The sequence below is a fragment of the Puntigrus tetrazona genome, chromosome 6 (genome assembly GCF_018831695.1).
Source record: "Puntigrus tetrazona isolate hp1 chromosome 6, ASM1883169v1, whole genome shotgun sequence".
Classification (NCBI taxonomy): Eukaryota; Metazoa; Chordata; class Actinopteri; order Cypriniformes; family Cyprinidae; genus Puntigrus; species Puntigrus tetrazona.
Genome location: NC_056704.1, coordinates 24,777,890 through 24,798,225, shown reverse-complemented (window position 1 = coordinate 24,798,225; position 20,336 = coordinate 24,777,890). Strand labels below are relative to the sequence as shown.

Here is a 20,336-nt window from a genome sequence, read left to right as displayed (position 1 = left end):
CACACCGGATGATATGAAAATGACATTTTCTGAAGACAGTCTTCCGAAATACAGTGATATAAAACGTGCTCATGTTTATTTTACGATGGTCAGTTTTGATACTGTGGCACGTCGCCACAAATAAATAAATATTTATGAAACGCATCCCACAGCACAATAACCCGAGACCAACTTCATCACTCATGATTAGCTGCGTTTGCCGGAAACACGGACCGGAAGTTAACTTTGCACCAGGCGCGTGCGCCCAATGAAACTGTCTATATGGAGCATTTTTTAGTTCACTAACCCAGCAGTGACTTCTAATAAAGTCAGGCACACCGTTTTCTCTCTAGCACGGCTCTTCCTGTCATAATACATTTTCTCACAACTTGGCAGAATTAAAGGAACTCTCATAAAAACACTTACTCACACACACAGCTGTAAGCTGCAGAAAGAAAGGCAGAGGGGAAAAATATGCGTTTCACAAGAACTCACTCCACGACCCGTTAAGCAAACTTTGGCTCTGCGAGCATGCGGTTGGCCAGCGTCCCTTTTCGGTAGCTATGGAAACCCTGCTGTGAGACTCAGCTGGACGTACTTGTTTGCAGATGTAAGGGATATTGCATCCATATGATGAGCTGACATGTTTATTGATATCTCTCTTGTGATCTCTGCTCCCTGACTTACAGCCGTCTTAGGGCGACGCTGACTCCAGTCGATATTTTACAGCAAACATATCCAATAATTTAGATCTCTAGGATGGCGGATCAGTCAGTGAAGCCGCGTAGATGGCATGTGGGAAGCCAGCTGGTTGCTTTTAGGTTCCTGTCTGGGCAGCAGACGTGCTTTTCTTTGAAGGCAACAGTATCTTCTTCTCTCACTTCATTCATGCCACATCACCTCCTTCAACCCCGACAGCAGAGCTCTAGGATCGACTTGGATTCGCTTCTGGCCTCCTTTCAGCTCATTTGGCCACAATGCAAAGACGTACGCTGTCGGTTTACGCTATGAGATGGAGCGGTTGAGCTCCTTTCAGTCAGGCGCATGCATCTCCCGCTATGTTGGTGAGGAGTTGATGTATGATGGAAAGAAAGCAGGTATGCTCTGATCGCAAGAAGATTCGAAGATCGCGTTCCACAACAATAAATTCTACAACTGATGGGTAAAATCCAACAGTTTAACAAAGCAAATGACCTTACAAAGAGATGATTGTATCAAAATAAATAAATAATAATGCGTGTGTTATTTTATTGTATTTATTAATGTTTTGAATTGGCTTTATTTTCATATTTAAGGCTTTAAATTTGGGGGGATATTTCTGTTAAGCTTTATGTTCCAGTTTTAGTTATTTTAGTCATTTCAAATGTTTTGCATTTATAAAAAAAAAAAAGTAAATATACAGTGTTAAAACCTAGAAGTATTAATTATAATATAAAATAATTTTTGTTATTATAATTAGGATATGCTTTTTTTTGACTGGTGGTCAGAGAGAATACATTTGCATATTTGCATGTCCCTACATTTGCATATCTGTACTTATATAGACATATATTGTCTGTTTTGTATGTTGTGGTTACATTTTTATTAATGTTATATATTTTATTTCATTTTAGCAGTAGTAGTAGTAGTATGTGTTAACACACTTGGCAAAAAAAGCTCTTTCTGGTTCTGAAACGCAGCCCTATGGTGGTTCCTGAGTATTTCTCTTGCTTATTTGATCCTGAGATGGGAAAATATGATTTATGGAAAGTTAAGCAGTGAACATTTTAAGTGAATCGATTTTGGGGAGAAAAAAAATGACGTATTAAAGTCACAAACGCTGCAGGTTCCTGAACATGAGCTATAAACTCACTGATAGAGGTTATGTGGTTGCGTGAAGCAGTTAGTTTCCTCACGCGTCTCTTTCTGTCTTCAGACTGTTTGAGTACAGAGGCAGAGTATCGCCGGTTCCCAGAGCGGTTCCAGCAAAGCGCCCCCGTGTGGCAGTGCCGGTCGTCCGCAGGGTGAAGTCATTACCTGTCAAACTCCTGACCAGATCCACTATCCTTCCCAACAGCTCTGTCAAACACAAGTGTACGTTTCTATTTTGCACCATTTTTTATTTATCTATTTTATGACGTATCCTGCTTTTCTGACCTACACTTACTGCATGTCGGATGCCAAAACATAAGATAGTTAAGAAACGGCCGGAAATTTTATATTGTTTCGTATCGAGATCTTCAGATTCAGTGCTCTGAGGGGACTCATGGTCCGCTCGAACTCTTGAACTGACCTTTGGGCCATTTTCACGCCAGGTTCAGGATTTAAGGATGTTTGCACTACTGAAGCAGGAGGAACTTTTTGTCTTGGGCAGTGCTCCATTATAGATACACAACCAAATACCAGCGCCTTGCTTTTATTCCTGTTTTTGGTTTTATGGCTATATATAAACCTGATTTATTCATCTAAAACATTGTGTTCTTTTGTAAACCTTGTGTGTATGTGTGAGCAGTGAAATCAACCGAGCTGCAGGCTATCAAATCAGAACTGACGGCGATCAAGTCCAACATCGACGCGCTGCTGGGACGCCTAGACCAGATCACAGAGGACAAATACTGCACCACAGGTGTGCTCTCATTTCTCACATATCTGCTATAGACACAATACTAGTCAAACATTTAGGGTCAGTAAGTTTATTTATTTTGGGCAATTATTGGGCAATGACGTTAATAATGAATTAAACTGAGCAAAAGAAAGACATTTATGATACAAAAGATTCTATTTCAAAGATACTCAAGTAATAATGTTAAAAAATGTGATTTTTAATAGTTTTTATCTTGATAACGACACTGGATAATGCCATAATTATTTTTTTTATATGCAGTGGATTACAATACTATTTTAGAAGGGTTTTATATAATACTGGGTAGCACTTTACAATAGGGTTTATTAGTTAACATTAGTTAAAAACATTTTAAAAAGCATTTACTAATGCATTATTGAAATCACAAGTTTTTTTTGGTAACATGAATAAAAAATCTACTTTATTTAACAGTCACGCCTATTAGTTGCTTATTAGCATGCATATTAATAGAACATTAGCCATTTGTTTTAATGTTAATGCCTTATTCTACATGACCGTATTCTGCATCCCTAATCCTACCCAATACTTAACAACTACTTTACTTACTATTAATAAGCAGCAAATTAAGAATTTGAGGAAAAGGTTGTAGTTATTACTTAACGAGTGTTACCACAAAGATGAATAAATAATGTAATAAATGCATTTTTCAACAACAAATGTTAGCAAATGACACCTTATTGTAAATTGTTGCCTGATATTTTAACATATTTTATTTGTGCTGCTTCATACTTTTGTGGAAACCGTGATGCATTTCTTTCAAGATTCTTTGACGAACAAAAAAAGGGGGGAAAGAACAGGATTTGCTTGAATGGAAATCTTTTGTGTCGATGCAAATCATTTTTGTCGCTTTTAATAAATCGAACAAGTCCTTGCCGAATCTCACATATAGAGTATGCACACAATACTGTATCATTCTGCACTGTAGGAGCCTTGTTGTATTGTGATAAATCAAGGTTGCGTTCTGTTAGAAAAACATCATCCAAATATACATGTTCTAACTTCCTCGCAGTAATTATCTGTTGAAAAAGCATTCAAAGGGCTTTTTTAATCGTACGGAAACCGCAGCGAGCACACAGAGCGCTGACTCAGCGCCGCACCGCCGCTGTCACACGAGCCACTCGCGGTTCAACACATTTACGGCTCGGTGGCTCCAGTCCAGCTTTGCAGATTTGTCCCCCTGTTTCACATCAGTGGTCAATTTGACAAGCATCACCGCAGAACGCAGCATGCCTCCCGTGTTTATTTAGATCCCGAAACCCGTTCAGTTCTCATTCATCGTCTGCCTATGAATTATGATGTGGCTAATGGTTTGTGGCTAATCAATAATGATGTCCGAAGCGTAGCGGATTTCTGTGCGTGTATGCAAGTGTTGAGGATGAGATGCTTTAAAGGCCCTCGTGAGGAATGAAAGTCAACTAGCACTTACTCCTGCCTTCTTGGAAATGACTGGGCTGATGCGTAAAGAGAAGCCAGCTCCAAGTTTTTCTTTACTTTGGCAAGGTTTTTTCACATTGTCTGCTCCTCAGACATTTCCCCGCAGAGGTGTTTTGGTTGTTTAGGATGTGAGAATTTGGACCAATGGAGAATTTCCACCAAAGCTGAAGAGAACAGAAAATCCCTAAGGCACACTGACATGCTTGCTGCTTTTAAGCAGTGGAAAGAGAGCTGAAGTCACTCACTGCATCTTTAACCCTGTACAGACTATTGTGTCATGTTTGATATGAAGCCGTTATCAAAACCTTTCTGAAAAACCTGTCGTGCAAAATCTACAACATGCCTTCTGCCCTCTGATCGATACACTAATTTATATTTTTTCTGTTTATAGAAAAAAAAAAATTTCAATTAGAAATTGGTAATGCAAAGTAAATTTTTAAGCTAAAAAAAATTATGCTAAATTTAATTGTAAAATATCACAGTATATAAATCCCCCTTTGGTTCCGCTTAAGTCGTGGTACACTTTTTTGTCTTTTCGCTGCAATATTTTTGCTTTAAGTAATTATCGTTATTTTGTCAGCAATATTTCAAGATGAATATCTACTGGACTGAAGCAGTTTGTTTTCTTGATTGCCAATGCTTTTATCAGTAATTTTATTGGAAAAATCATGATAGACTATCAAATCTGTGTGTGAGAAATGTTAATTTGTTCATCTTTCAGTCATCATTGTATTGTATGTTGTGTGTTTTGCCCCTCCACAATGAAAAATAGCTTTAATCAGAGGTGGATATATAGTGACAATATATTGATACTCCTATGCATTATATGTAAGTATTCTGCTATACTGTTATAATGTAACGCTATGACATCTTTATTCGTTTACTTCGTGTTCATATATCTATCAGCATCTGCCGCAGATTGCATATTTTTGCCCAGTTCGGGCCTCTGAATTAAATCTGTGAGTACGAGTGTCATATTCTTACTACGCTATGATCCATAAAAGCCTAATGTATCACACATGTGATGTATGCAGACTTCGTTTTTAGATTTAAAAGCATTACAGGGTCAAAAAGTCAGAAAGCAACGTACACTACATCGACAACTAGGCTACATGGGAAAGTACGTAAAGGTACCTTTGTCTGTGTGCAGAGTTGCAGAAGGCAGACGATATGAAGAGCGAACTGTCTCAGGACGAGTCGGGCTCAGAGTCAGAGGAACTGCAGCACAGCGACGTGGAGGACGGAGAGGAGCACACACACGAGGAATGTGACGAAGACATGGTAAGAGATGTATGGATAGAGGTGGGAGGACATTTATATGAGAAATGGAAACGATAGGTCTAGGAGACTGAGAGCAGGGAATATGTTCTTGAAAACAACTTGACATGTCCGTTTGTAAATCATCAAACTCTCTCATATCGTACCATATAAATGTTAAAGTTAACCGTCTCTGAAAAATGATTTATTGTCTCTTCTCTCTTCAGGAAAACAATCACATATCTGAAATGGATTCCATTCTTCAATAAAAGGCAAGAACTCAAAGCTGGGACAATGGATTCTTGGAGCACAGTGATAATTCAAACCATGAGATGTTTTACAAGTTTCCAAGCTTGAGTTTCAAGATCTAATCAAGATTGTTCTTCATGCAGAAAACAGATTGTAAAAATGAAGTTAGTGAGTACAAACCACTAAATCTGGTTTCACAGGGTAATTCATTCAGTTCAATTGATTGTGTCTCTAAAGATCCATTAGGCATGACAGGGGACATTATTTGAGAGTTTCTTGACTGGCTAGGACTGACTTTTAAATGGTTTTCTTATAAAAGACTTTTTCAAGCTAAATATATCAAAAAATTACTTAAATCATCTAACAATATATATTCACCTTCATTCAAAGATATGGGGTCGTCGTTTTCTTATGTTTTCTTATGCTCACCAAGGCTGAATTTATTGAATCAAAAAAAAACAACAACAAAAAAATCAATATTGTGAAATATTTTTACAATTTAAAATTTCTATTTGAATGTTTTTAAATATAACTTAATTCTTTTGAAACAAGCTGAATTTTCAGCAACATTACTTCAGTCTTCAATGTGACATGATTTTCAGAAATTATTCTGATACACTTATTTGCTGCTCAAGAAATATATTTATTATTATTATAAAAACCAGTAGCACAGCTTCATATTTTATTTTATTTTGATCAATTTATTTTACTGATGTATGGACAGTTCAAAGGAAGAATTTCAAAAGTATTTATTTGAAATACAAATCATTTTTAATTATTAGAATTGTCACTTTTGATCAAGTTAATGCATCCTTGCTGAAGAAAATTATTAAATTAAAATCTTTTTGGCCCCACACTCTTAAATGGTAGTATATAATGTTATATTAATAAATATAAATGTTTGTTTAAAGTTTTACTCAAATATATTGCCGAGCCAATCCATTTTAAAAACAGTTCTACACATTTTAGGAAAAAAAAAATAATTTCAGACTAAAAACCTCTGGTGTTCCAGTCAGAATTGAAGTATTGACACGTCTTGTATATGTTTATAAATTGACTATATACTGTAATTGATAATGTTCATCCAGAAGATGAAGACGTTTTGCACCCCAAGACACATTTTTGTAAATTGTCCAGAGGTCAAATATATCTTTTGTTTTTAGAAAGACGGAGAACACTACTGGGTGTTTGCCACATACATGTCAGAACCGTTTTGCTCTGATTGGAGTAATTATGCTGGCATTGCTTCATCGGGTCCGTCTTTGGTGGTCTGAGCGAGTTTGACACTCAACGCTCTCCCCATCTGTGACCTGTGAGCATAAAGTTTATCAAAATGAGGGGAAATAGCTGTGGTTATTCTTACTAATCTGTTTTCAAGGTGTAGCGGCTCAACTTCTGCTGTTTCAGTATAAACATCGCCATATGTTTGGCTACATAATACACTGGACGATGTGGAATCCGATGGCAGTTTCCACCTGATCCTTCTGTGTGTTGTTTGTGGATCACCGCTCTGTTTGTCCGAATAATCTTCCTGACCACAATCTTATCGCCACCAGTGACTTCCGCCCTCCTCCTATTCTACCAACTGCATTTACCTTGAAAGGCCAAACCAAAGTTAACATCACATTGAGCACAAATTAGCGATTGGTCACACCGGCCTCTATGAAATTATCTGCATTAGGAAACTTTCAGAGGTACTTGACATTGGCTGTCATGCTGCTGTGGGTAATTCTCACGAAAAAAAACAGCCAGGTCGTATTTCCCCGCAAAACCGAAAGAAGAGAAAAATATATATTTGGAATTAGGAAAATGAAGCCAGTGTTTAGGATTTTTTTGTATTATTGCATTACTTTTGTGACAAGCAAACACTTTTTCCATCTATATAAAGTACTGTTAAAAAATGTTTATTTGAAATAAAATAGCCCTTATTTTTCATTTAGTTTGAATTAAGACAGTAAAATAAAACTAAAATGCTAATTTATAAAACTTTAACATTAAAATAGAATATGTGGCAATGATTGTTTAAAAAATTACAATATATATTTATTTTTTCACGTTTTATTTTGCCGTCTTAAGTTAAACTGCTTTAAATGTCTTTTTTTCACATCAATCTATACTATGTATACCATATTGACAACGTGAAAATCCGAATTGTCACAATTTACATCGTAAATGTAAGCACATTGTACAAAGTACATTGCATAAGTATTCATACCTTTTACTAAATATTTAGCTAAAGCCCCTTTAGTCTGTTGGAAGGTAAACCTTCTGAATGCTCTGGACCGGGTTATCATTAAGGCTATATTATTGTGAATGAAGCTTTTCTTCTACTCTGACGAGTCCCTCAGTCCCTGCCTCTGAAAAACAGCCCCATGGCATGAAGCTGCTACCAGCACACTTTACTTTTGTTATGGTACTCTGCAGTTGATGAGCGGAGCCGGGTTCCTTTAAACACGATGCTTAGAACTGAGGTTCATCAGACCAAAAAATCTTGTCTCTCACAGTCTGAGGGTCCTTTATGTGCTTCTCGAAGTGTGTTTTCATGTGTCTCCACTGAAGAGAGGATTGGCCACACCACCATATAAAGCACAGACTGGTGGAGTTGTGTTTGTCCTTCTGTAGATTTCATCTATCTCCGCAAATGATTATGGAGCTAAACTAGTGTGAACATCAGGTTCTTGGCCACCACTTTAACCAAAGCCCTTCTCCTTCAATTGCTCAGGAGGCCAGCTCTGGGAAGAGTTCTGCTTGTTTCAAACTTCTTTCATTGAGGGTAACAGAGAGTAACAAATTACATGCTTCTGTGACCCTTCAATAAAGCACTTTTTTTTCAGAGCTCTTCCCCAGATGTGTGGCTTGACACAAACATGTTTCTGAGCTATACAGGCAATTCTTCTGACCTCAGGGCTTGGTTTTTGGTCTGATAAGCATTCTCAGCTGTTAAACCTTTTATTAAGATTTTCCGAAATGTACGCATTCAGTTCACTTAGTTTAAATGAAGTGTAGTAACATCTACAATCAATATTAATGCTCCTGAGCTAAATTTCACCCGTACTAGATTAGGGTAAAAATACTCGTGCAGTTTTGTTTTTTGCTTTACCAATATGATGTATGTAGTAGATTGATTGATGTGGGAAAAAAAAAAACATAACATGAAGCAGTTTAACATAAGGCAGGAACGGAGTGATGGGGGTATGAATACTTTCGCAAAACACTTGACAGGTTTTGTGAGATTGCTCCACATGGCTTTGCGGTTCAGTAAATGCTGCGTTTTGGATCAGCGAGTGCATAAGGAGACTACTACATCTTAAAAGTCAGATAACTCCCTCATTCTGGACCTTAGAGAAGTTCAGGTTCCCCATTTAGAAAATCTCTGGATCGATAATGCGGTCTCTGAGTGATAATTGATGTAATAAAGGGTGAAAGGTACCAGAGACTTTTAAAAGTCTGTTTAGTACATTTGACTTGTAGTTTCTGTAAATTTACCGTTATATATTGATTTCTTGCATTGTTTTTGGATGCTTGCTGCATTAGTTGTCCTTGAATTTTTCAAGTTTTAGCTTTAAAGGCAGTTGGGGAAGAACAAAACCACATGCGGGTATTGAAGGAGGTCCAGCGAGCTCTTTTCATTTCAGCCCCCCTCCTTTGCGCATCTCCTTTTTTTTTCCACTATCACATCTTAATGCTCGTCTTCCTTTTTTGTATTTATTACAGCAGGGAGTTGGAAAACACTGTCGACTGGAAACTTTTTTAATACCATAGACTCAGCGGGAAGACACCGAAACCAACAGGCGCCGTCAAACTCCAGCATCAGCTGTCAATGAGACAGACAGCTAAACTAGCTGTTTTGGGGAGGGAGGAACCAGGAATCCATTACAAAAAGGGCCAGAGTTCCTGAGAGCAACAGCATCACACACGCGACAACAGACGGGGATCAATTTCACAGACATTCTGCATTCATGCTCCCCACAAAACACTCCTAACACGCAGTTTTTCTACACATTTGGGCGCCTCATATGTAAATAGCTTCATCTTATTTCCGTCCTTCCTTCTTTCATGTCTGTTTGTGCTTTTGGAAAAATGTTTTTCATTTTATTTATATGCCGGTCGGAATCAGAAAGGTTGGCTATTTTTAATTACATGTGCATATTTCTTCTGCTTGCACTTTCAAGACTGCAAGAGATATTTACAGATGTAAATAAACTATGATGACTTGTGAGACGTCTTTCTCTGTGTGTTTAAATGTTGCCCGCTAGGAATGCTAATATTTAGGCTAATTCTCCACACCCTGTCTAATGTAGTCTTCACCTGTAAGACAAGAGATTTATTCCACATCTGTTAGATTTGTCATTGAGGGGATTGAAGCAGCAGATACTTTGACGCAGCTTGCGTTGAGGTCTGGATGGAAGAGGATGTTCAGTCTAACGCAACCTGTAATAAAGCACTGCTATATTGCCACAATCCGTGAGGTCCAAAACATTTAGAAGACGAACACCACAGTGGCCTCCTTTGAAGAAGCAGATCTTCTTGATGAGTTCTATACAGTTTTTAAAGTTGAAGTTAAAGTGAACTTTCTTCAAGCAGGCCTGAATCTGTTTTCTAAATGCACGTTATAAATCATCCATGCATGTTTCCTCTTCTCTCTTTTTTCTTTTATTTAATTGACTGTCAGAATTGGACGTTCCGGCTGAAAGAGAGATGTTTGACTTCAATCTTCAATTTGTTAGGCTTATAAAAATTATTTAGCTTAAATTGTGTTCCACAAAAGAAAAACTGTGAAAAGTGATTTCCACCACAGGTTAAAAATAATAATAATAAATGTAATGAAGACACTTTTTATCTGACTTTTTTTTTTTTTTTTTTTTTTTTTTTTTTCGCTAGTTTTATCTATGCAGGTTTTTTCTTTCACATACTAGAAAAAAAAAAAGTCAAAAGCAAGATGCGAACTCTGAAAAGTTTGAATTGTGAGATCCTTTTTCATATCACAATTCTGAGACAATTTCTTGTAGGCTTTTTTAAAACGGAAAAAAAGTCAGTTACGCTTGGACCACAAAAATAGATCTACATTGAAAACATTTGAAGTCCATTCAACGTATTTAAAAAAAAAAAAAAGCAAAAAAAAATCTTACTTCTCATAATTGATTTTATATGTCCATTCAGAGACAATTTATCTTGCAATTCTAAGAAAATAGCCAGAATCGTGAGATAATTTTTTTTTTTTCGAGTTTCGAACATTGTGACTTTTCTGAATCCGGTTGAGTAAACGATCACAGAACTTTCATTCTTGGTTCAACTCGTCTCTGAATAAGCCAGTTGGTTGTGATTCTGGTTTTGCGTGAGTTTATGATGTCTGACACTAAAGCTGTAAGACATAAAGGCTTTATGTCCTACAGCTTTAATGTCAGACATTACATTTATGGTCAAGTCTAAGGCGTTAAGCATCAAACCTCAAACGTTTGGCAAAAAACTAAACAACTAAATTCTACTAAAACATTTTGGCTTCATCTACGGCCGATAAGTTCAGCTTTGTGCGTAGCAGCCAAACGGATGTTGATTTTATTGCACTCCAACGCATTTCCTCCCATGCAGCAGAGACAGCCGTGCCCGGGTCAGTCAAGAAACCTGCTCATTATTCATCCCGGTGTCACCTTATAAGTGAGTGATGTAGGACGTTAACCAGAAGCCGCTGCTACGTCTCTCCTTCTAGTCCCAGGAGCCGGTTTTGCCTTTAATCACGGCCAAAAAACCGTGCGAATATATGGAACTACTTCCACACAAAAACACTGAAAATAGCCAGGTACGGCAACAGATGCTACTTAAGAGAACTTGCATTAGGAAGCAATTTAGTAATTTTACCGCTCCAGAAGAAGAGAAAAAGCCATTAATCCCCATCCTTCAGTGCGCTTCGTGCGATATGTTCGCATCGTGTGCACTGATGAGGGTCGCGTTTCATATTTACTTCATAACAATATGTTTTGCTCCGGAATGACAGATTGACACGTCAGACTCACTCAGCTGTCACACTTTGAGCAGTCGAATAAACAAGTGTTGGTTTACAGAAAAAGGCCCATGGCGCTGAGGGTGTTTGGGTAGAGTATAGGAATACACTGGAATGCTGGGTGTCAGAAAAACATTCCTTGATTTATGTCAGTGGGATTTTGAGGCTCTATGGAGTTTAAACAGACAAAGACTGGATTCATTCAGGACAATGCACAGTAAAGGCTGCGACTTTCTTGCCCATTTTTTTTTTCCAGAGTAATTATCAGCTTTCGTTTTAAGTATAAAAACCCATAATAGTCTTTGTAAATGTGGCTGTAATTTGTTAAGTTGAATAACTAAAGAAAAAACAGCCTTTCTTTGAGGAATACTATGGAAAAACAAACGTATTGAGGAAAAGGAAAAAGAAAAAAAAAAACACATTTTACAAAATAAATGGAACGTAATTAACATTGCCATCTAAAAATATTTTCAAAAGTACCTCCTAGTAATTTTTTAACATAACTATATATTAATTTTTAAAAATGCAACTAAAAATTTGACAAAACGCCTTAAACATACTTTTTTTCTTTGTATAATATCAAGCACAAAAATATCTAAATACAATTTCCTGCAAAGTCCATTTTTAAAAGAGTTTTAGACAACGGTGTGATTTTAAATGCCTTCATTTTTTACTAAATATTTTTATAATACAAAATTATAACTGTATTTGCAACAAGCGCTTTGAATCAAAATTTTATATATATTTTTTTAAACAAAAAAAAATAAATTAGTATCAATTCTGAAAGTGCAAACTGGATATTGCATTGCAAAAAAAATCTTTCAGTTGAAGACATGGTAAATCAACTTTAAAAAAAAGAAAGGATTATTTTAAGCACAGAGAAACAAAAGAGGTCGAAATATTAGCATTTGTTCACAATCATATAGTACATTTCAAGCTAATAATCAGGCTCATTTCTCAATCACAATCAAAATCAATAAATGCGATGTCTTCCTAGAAACATACACTGCACGTGTTTGCCCAGCTGGTATGCATTTTATTTCAATTGTTTTTCTGAAGGTAATACAGCAACAACAAATTTCACCAACAGTTCATTCATAAAATCCTCCAGGCTCTGCTCTCTCTGCTCCACAGCCAGACCGAACAAATCAACACTCTCTTCCTGTGCATAGGCCATTTCAGAGCTCCGAGGAGCTGAAGGAAATGAAATGATGCATTTGAGACGGCTGAGAACTCAGACTTCCTGAACAGACGGGGCAGTAACCTGCGTGAGTGGATTTGTTGAGTTTGGTGGTGGAGTGCAGGTGTAAGGTGTGTGATGGAGGAGGGACAGGCGTTAGTTGGCTTTGGCACGCAGCTGCGCTCTCTTGCCCGTCACGGCCTGGAAACCGGTCTTGATGCTGGCGACGGAGCAGCGGGAGTGACACGTCTCACACTGCAGGAAATACAGACGTGTGTCCTTCTGCAAGATGGTGTCAGGAGATCGACACGTGTGGCACGTCACGTACTCCTCTGCAACACAATACACACTGCTTAGTGCATGTGATCCATAGTAAGAACTATGCAACATTAGTAGAATATAAACCCTTCATGCCATTTAAAGCATATATGCTGTGTTATTGTGAACACTTTTCTTAGAATTCATTAGTCAAATAAAAACTTTTTTTAATGTGCAATATATAGCAATTTTGTATATGTGTTTGACATGTATTTAAATACAACATACAATAGTTTATACTAAATATAGACATTCATACATATACAAACACACACGTATATATAGTGTGTGTGTACATACATATATATGACGTATTGCATGATATACAAATATATAAGTTAATATTTTAGAAACATTTTAAAAACAAGCAGCATTCATAATGCGCTTATAAACATTTTTTAGAATTCAACATTGAAATAAACACTCACTTATATATCTTCTTAACACATTCTCTATCTGTTTCTGCTGGAATCTGCCTTTGATGACGAGCTGATTATTTCCGTCTATAGATCCGCTGGAAAGTCAAAACAGTGGTTAGCGGATATCCAAATATTATATATATATATATATATATCTCATCAAAAAATGTATTCACATCACTACTTCATTTCTATATTCTTTCTTGATTCCAAATTGCAACGTTCCTGTTTCTAGCTTCTGACAGAAAGAAGAGTTTTGCTCATATGAGACGAATCTCTTTCAAAAACCAAAATCATCTGTAAACATCCAGGAGGCAAAATCGATGGGTTTCCTTTCATGTGTCTTCTGAGATCCACGCGGGTGAACAGAACGAGGTGCTGGAGTGAGTGCGGGGCACTGAAATCAGCCTGCTTATCTTTTAATAATGCCTTCTGAAAGCATCACAGGGTCAGTGGCTCCCTCACGAGCAGCAATGCCTTTCTCAACCGATTCAGGTTTCTCCCTGACATCCTGTGAAACGCCTCCAGCTAAACGTGAAAATGATGTGTTCTGGTGGAGGGTTTCAGTCACAGAGAGACACAGGAAAAATAAACCCAGAGCTTGCCAGACACCGAGACCGTATTTTGCAAGGTTAATGATCAACCGATGAAGAAAAACAACCATTGGTTTGAGTGGCTCTCCCCATAAAACTAAATAATAGTTCCCTTACAAATGACGTATGGACAGAAGATCATTACAGGCTTTTTACACAAACCAGACACAAAAAAAGGCCTCTAGTAAAATGAAGTATTTCTTCGTCAGCAATTAGTTAAGAGATGCTCATAACACAGACCTATAAAATGTTAATTACTACAAACATTTGCCATTCCAAAAGATTGTTGCAGGAATTAATACAGTTGAATTCAATAAATTAAACATCGGTTTAACTGATCACATTTAGAAATGTTTTATTTGTTGAAATCGAACTACTCAAGCATATGTAACAGTTAAGAAAATGAACTCACCTTGTGCCCAACTCAGCCAGCAAAAAAGCCAAAAGATGTTTTGGTTGTCGATGCAACCTGGGAAAAAGAGAATCAAAATGATTAAGGTGCAGTGACACACGAAATAAAGGCTAAGCGTGCGCATATACCATATACTGAATTATTTGTTGGCACAACACGAGAGTAACGAAAAATTAACTTATTTCGGGACGCAACAACTTTCCAGTTCTTAAGAGCAAAACAAACTCAATGTCAACCGCTGAAAGCGAATGGTTTCATTACGGCTCTATAAAACAGCTTGACAATTACAACTTCAGGCTTACAGTTTGCAGATGTCTGTGAAGTTTACGAAGGAGGTCTTCTTTGTGCCGACCCTGACAACCTGAGGAGGCTTCATCACAAACTTTCTCTTCTCTCCTGCCACCATGTCTGGATTTTTTTCCCGCATGATGTTAAAGACTCTATTCAAAAGCTAAAAAAAAAGATGGAGATAGTAAGAGTAGATGCAATCAGCCATTATCTAATGAACGCAGCGGTACAAATGAAAGTTAAGACACTACAATGATTAAGTTCAACCCATATGCTTAATATCAGAATCAGAAAATATAAAACCCATTTTACAGAACTTCATTAAAAAGAAGTTTCCTCAAAATAAAAAACCTGTCAAGCAAAAGCAATATAATTGTATTTTTCCCGGAAACAAAACATGCAGCCTTCAACTTCGCAAGACTGTAACTGATGGACTGGAGTTGTGAGGATTATTGTGAGGTTTTTATCAGCGGTTTGGACTCCGACGACACCCAGGATCCACTGGTGAGCGAGTGATGAAAAGCATAATTTCTCCAAATCGGTTTTAAGACACAAACTCATCTTCATCTTGGCCTCAGGGACAGTAGATTTGTTGTAAATTTTGGATGAACCATTCCTTTAAATATGCTGTGTATCCAAAACGTATCCTCTATTAGATGCATGGCTGTCCTTGCATAACAAAATAGCAAAAAACTGCCACGTACGTTAAAACAAAAAAACCGAAGCACGGATAAGCTATTGTTTAAAATGAAGACATGGTGTATTGTGACATTCTGACTGTCAAACGTTACATATCCACAGTTTTACGTGACTACACCTGTGAAGACTTGATGAGAACCGACTTCACACGTCTAACAAATATCATCTTGACACCAGCTGTAATAATTCCAAACTCAGAAAAGAGAAGTTAACAGAGAAAAGCTGTTCTGCCAACAAATGCACCAGATGGCAGCAGCTTCTGGCCCTTTATCAAGTTATCACCTGGAACAGGCGCACATGTTCTGCCTGCAAGTTGAATAACAAATGTGCCCATTTACCTCATCGTATGTGTAATCCCTCTCCGAACCTGCCCAGGCAGGGCCCGTCTGTGTGCTGAACGTGATGTCATCCATGTTTTTACTGTCTTCATCTTCCACACCTTTCACACAAACAGCACTGAATTAGACCAGACTAGCCGATATTCTAGTTATTTACTAAAAAAACATCCCACTAAGGGCACTTGCCGTCATCTTTGCTTTGACTGTCCGTGTCCTCTTGAAAATCTTTGACTTTTCTTGATTTCTTCTTCTTCATGGGCAGCATCAAGTCATCCTCTTCTTGCGTCTCTGACGGCTCCGTTTCGATCTTCAGCTCCTTTTGGAAATTAACGTTTTATTTAGTACGAGACAATGCGCGACGACCGCTGTGAGCACTGAATGGATCAAACTTCAAATGCAAAGAGAATCTGACATGTAGGTTCAGACATCAATTTATTTTTCAAAAAGGAGTCCAAGGACACTGAAGGATAGCACTTTCAAGGTCAAAACATCTTTCAATGTGAAAAGCTATTATTGCCATGAAAACAATCAAGAGCTTAACAACTATACATGTGCAAACAATCGACTGACCTTCAATCCTTCTTCAAGCTCGGCATCAAAAATCTTCTCTTTTTTGGACTTCTTTTTCTTTTTCTTCTGGTTGAAGAAGTTTAAGTCATCCAGGTCATCTGATGTTTCTGGAAAATCACCAAGAGAAAATTAAATCAAGCCAAACTTTTTGGATCATATTTCACATTTAAATAAACATTTAGCGTGCAAAGAAAAAGCTTGGAAGTACGTTGGATTTTTTTCCCTCCCATATAACTTCACTGTAGATTGAACATGTGAACTTTGAAATACGGCTGTGCATTTTAAAAACAATAAAATAAAAAAAAATTAAAAACCTTGACATCCTGTCAATTCTAATTTTAATCAAGACTTTGGGAAAAAAATATTTTATTGCTTAACATTTAAGAAAGGCTTTTGATGTTTAAAAATTTGAATTTGAAATATTTCAAAAGCTGTCTCTAGAACAGGATAAAGTGCAAAAAAAAAACCCAGAAACTAGAACAGTGACAGAAAGAGCAATACAATAACAATAATGCTATTTCAGTTGAAAAGATGCGAATTTTGTTCGCAAAGACCCGAAGAAACAATACAGTGTTATTTTAATAAACATTTCAACAAAGCAAATAAGTTAATAATACAGATCCGGACAGCAATTTTCACCATACATAACTTTAATGTGCCCAACGTGTAAACATTATGATTTAAGAACTTAATCCAGCAGAAACGCGTGAGCCTAATCATCAGTGTAAACCCCGTAACAGACGCAACAGCTTGTCTACAATTCATGACGTTCTGGTCAGCTAGCACTTCTGGCTGCTCTCCGTCTCTCTCAAAGCTCAACTCCTATAGAAATGAACTTGAAACACTGTTCCACTCGCTCAGCCCCGGTGGACACACACACCGCAACAAATCATACACGCTGCAGTCCAGAAAATGTGCACACTCACACGATTTCATTACTATCTGATTTAACTGCACAGCCTTAGTTCTTCATGCGCCATTACATTACTTAAACCAGCGGCACACCAGAAAATATATTCAGAACATTCCGTTTATCTGCAAAATTCAGTTTCAAAAACACAGATTTAAAAAATTGTGTCATTTTCTTTGTAAATATTTTTTACTATGCATTGTTATCAGGATGCAAAAAATCCTTTTTTTTATTCTGTTAAAAACATCTCTTCGTTGTGTGCAAAAAAGTATCATCTGTTATTTTTGTGTGCAAAAAAAAGGTTAATTTGTCATTTTTTTTAGAACTTACTTTTTAAGCATGTTTTTGAGATCAAATATTATTTTGAATATTTATTTATTGTGCATGGCTGTACGCCAAAAGCGATTTACAATCATATGAGGGGGTCTTTCCTCAAGCACCACCAGTGTGCCCATAATAATCTGGCTTGGCTTTGTGTTCTTTATGTGGTATTACTACAGCTTTTTAACTAAGCAACCAAAAAGCTACAGCACTAAAGAACAAAATTGAGATGCAATTTACCTTTCTTCCTCCCTTCATCTTCGTCAAAATCAAACTCTTTCTCCTCTGCCCCGTCAACCTCGGTCTCTTTCGTTTCCAACTGTTGGCCTTCATCTCCCTCTCCACCATCTTCTTCCAGCATGAAAGGCTTCTTCTTTTTCTTCTTCTTCTTGGTCATAGTGGGATCAAAAATCATCTGGAAGGACCATAGCAAGAGTTTAATAATGAGATGGAAAAAGGTAAAAATAAAGCAAGCAAGCAAGCAATCATTGACTAATGAGACTAATAATATTTATAATTATCATATTAAAACTCTCAAAGATGATGTCAACATTAATAAATAAAGTAATGCATAATGCATTTCATTTAAATTATCTCTTCAATCATAAATCAATCATTAATCATAAAACAGTTATCTTCTATATCACATTTAATGCCACAGTACTTTTACTTGGGTATTTTTATAGTATATAAATATATAGTTGTATGTGATACTTTTTTAATAAATAATAACCATGGAATACTGACGTGATTCATCAAGAGCACCGTGATATATATATAAAAATTAACTATAAAGTTGTAGAAAAGGTACAAAGAAACCAAAGTCGTACCATAAAAAAACAGTTTTACCAATGTAAATTTTAAAAAACAGAAAAGGAAGAAAACCACATGGTAATATCAGAGCAAATGCAGTATAAAATGGTCATATTATGGTACCAGTACAAAACAAAAGTTGTACTGTTCAAAATAACGTCTTTGCAACGACCAAACAACCATGGTATTACCATGGTAAATGTTCAAAGAACAAGGTACCAATTATTTATTACGTTTTGTCAATACAATAGCAAGACAATTAGAGAAACGTTGGTTGTTTACTGTCTTACTAGCTGACAAATGACAAAAAAAGATCTAGAAAAGACGAGCTGTGCACATGTGTTTCCTCACAGCCTTTACTGGTAGGCCCGATTGTCCTTCTCATTTGACTGGCTAAATAAATGCATATTAAGAAATAATTTTCCTAAAGAACGTTTGTTTACTAACCTCATCTCCTGACATGGTTCCGGCTTGTTGTGAAAACGCAGGTAGCGAAAATAAACGTTATTACAGGCTATTATAACGAACACCCTTCCTCGCTATGCGCGTTACCTACGACAGGCCGGGCGAAGCTCCGTGCGCATGCGCGTCGGACAGCGCAATGCATGACGGCTGTTGAAGTTTTGGTTCGCAAAACTACGCAGGGCAGACTAGGGACAATTTAGTTTCAACGTTTGTTACTCAATGACTCTCGAACTAGAATATTAGCACATTTAACTAATACAGTAGTAACACAAAAATCTCAGCAGGCAAGTATGATAAGGATTACAGAACTCTTTGGTCCCTCCATATCATGTTTAATCAGATCACTGGAGCTCAGGAACCAAAACCCTACTGAGCTACCAAAACCTCGAGGGCGTTTGGATGAACAAAGAACAAAGGAGATAGATTCTTATGTGATACAATAAATCTTTGGAAATAATGCCCAAATTGTTTTCTAAATCGCATTGCTTGAAGAGGGGTGCACATCATGCCTCTGGAGTATTTTACTTACCTTTTTGCTCACTATAATATTCTCAAACCCTTCCTCCAGAGACAAACCAGACCTGGTGATTTTTTCTTTATTGTTTATAATGGCTTGCAAGCTATTTTATTCCTGTAATCTGTTTAAAATTGCGGTGGGATTTCTGGCTCCCAGGCAGCTAAAACCCTTTCCTGCGTCCTCCTTAAGGTCTGCTTCTTCATAACAGTGTTATTTGCAGTATGCTACAATGTTACTTATTTGAATCGTAATGCAAATAAATTTGAACTTTTAACCTTTTCGCTTGTAAGATTTAATACAGCCCCAGGTGTAAATGCTCAGGTTGACTTATTTTCTTGCCAAAATTGGTCTATAAATAGCAACGAAATCCAGCCCCGTACTTTCCTAAACACCTGTTTGAAGTGAAACTTTTCCTGATCCGTGAGATCACCGTGTGCAACGAGAGGTTTACAGCGTCGAAGGATTTTTAAATTGCTGCAGATTTTTGTTCCTAATGCGAATCTTTGACTTTATATGTATAGATTTGCCGTTACTGCAAATGTGTGTGTACTTGTTCGTAGTAAAAACCTGCATTTTTCATACCGTGGGGACAGGTCTGCGTGGAAAAAGCGATTAAAAATAGTAAATGATGTTTATGTGGAAGTGTAAAACTGCAAACCTGTAAGGAACGGGTTCAGGAGATAGAAAATACAATTTAATGCACAGTCCCCAAAACTCACAGAAACAATGTGTGCGTGTCTCTTAGTAAACAGTGCTTTCTAGCTATATAAAGCTTTGCATAGACAAAGAGTATTGGTCGACCTAGTTCAAAACATTGTCTTGAATAAAAATGCTTTTAAAACAGAAGTCTCTGTTAATGTTTGGCTTCAAATGTGCAGCTTTCAGGTTCGTCTCCCCTATTTAATATATCACAGTGAGCATGCATGTTACTGGAGGCCGGTAGTGGATCAGGA

General features: G+C 37.0%; 2 protein-coding genes across 2 annotated transcripts in view; one reads left to right on the top strand and one right to left on the bottom strand.

Moving 5' to 3' along the window:
- The window catches only part of raly (RALY heterogeneous nuclear ribonucleoprotein), a 73,179-nt gene extending 63,418 nt beyond the window's left edge, over positions 1 to 9,761 (top strand). The window contains exons 6-10 of the mRNA XM_043242765.1: positions 1,895 to 2,052; positions 2,471 to 2,584; positions 5,187 to 5,317; positions 5,521 to 5,565; positions 9,257 to 9,761. Of these exons, the coding sequence (XP_043098700.1) occupies positions 1,895 to 2,052; positions 2,471 to 2,584; positions 5,187 to 5,317; positions 5,521 to 5,562 (445 nt within the window). The 3' untranslated portion in view covers positions 5,563 to 5,565; positions 9,257 to 9,761. The remainder of the gene's footprint in view (positions 1 to 1,894; positions 2,053 to 2,470; positions 2,585 to 5,186; positions 5,318 to 5,520; positions 5,566 to 9,256) is intronic.
- A 2,794-nt stretch (positions 9,762 to 12,555) lies between these two features.
- Positions 12,556 to 18,990, bottom strand: eif2s2 (eukaryotic translation initiation factor 2, subunit 2 beta). The gene is made up of 9 exons (XM_043242732.1): positions 18,849 to 18,990; positions 17,829 to 18,003; positions 16,358 to 16,464; positions 15,974 to 16,103; positions 15,788 to 15,888; positions 14,765 to 14,913; positions 14,463 to 14,519; positions 13,467 to 13,552; positions 12,556 to 13,052 (listed from the first exon to the last, which is right to left on the bottom strand). The coding sequence occupies exons 1-9, from the start codon at positions 18,861 to 18,863 to the stop codon at positions 12,877 to 12,879; spliced, it is 996 nt and encodes a 331-aa protein (XP_043098667.1). The 5' UTR covers positions 18,864 to 18,990; the 3' UTR covers positions 12,556 to 12,876.
- Positions 18,991 to 20,336: the final 1,346 nt, after the last annotated feature.

What these genes read in the sequence shown, in the direction of transcription:
- eif2s2 (XM_043242732.1), bottom strand. An exon ending in AGATGAAGGGAGGAAGAAAG is followed by an intron (nt 16,465 to 17,828) that starts GTAAATTGCATC and finishes GTGATTTTCCAG; the next exon opens with AAACATCAGATGACCTGGAT. An exon ending in CTGGCTGAGTTGGGCACAAG is followed by an intron (nt 13,553 to 14,462) that starts GTGAGTTCATTT and finishes TTGACTTTCCAG; the next exon opens with CGGATCTATAGACGGAAATA.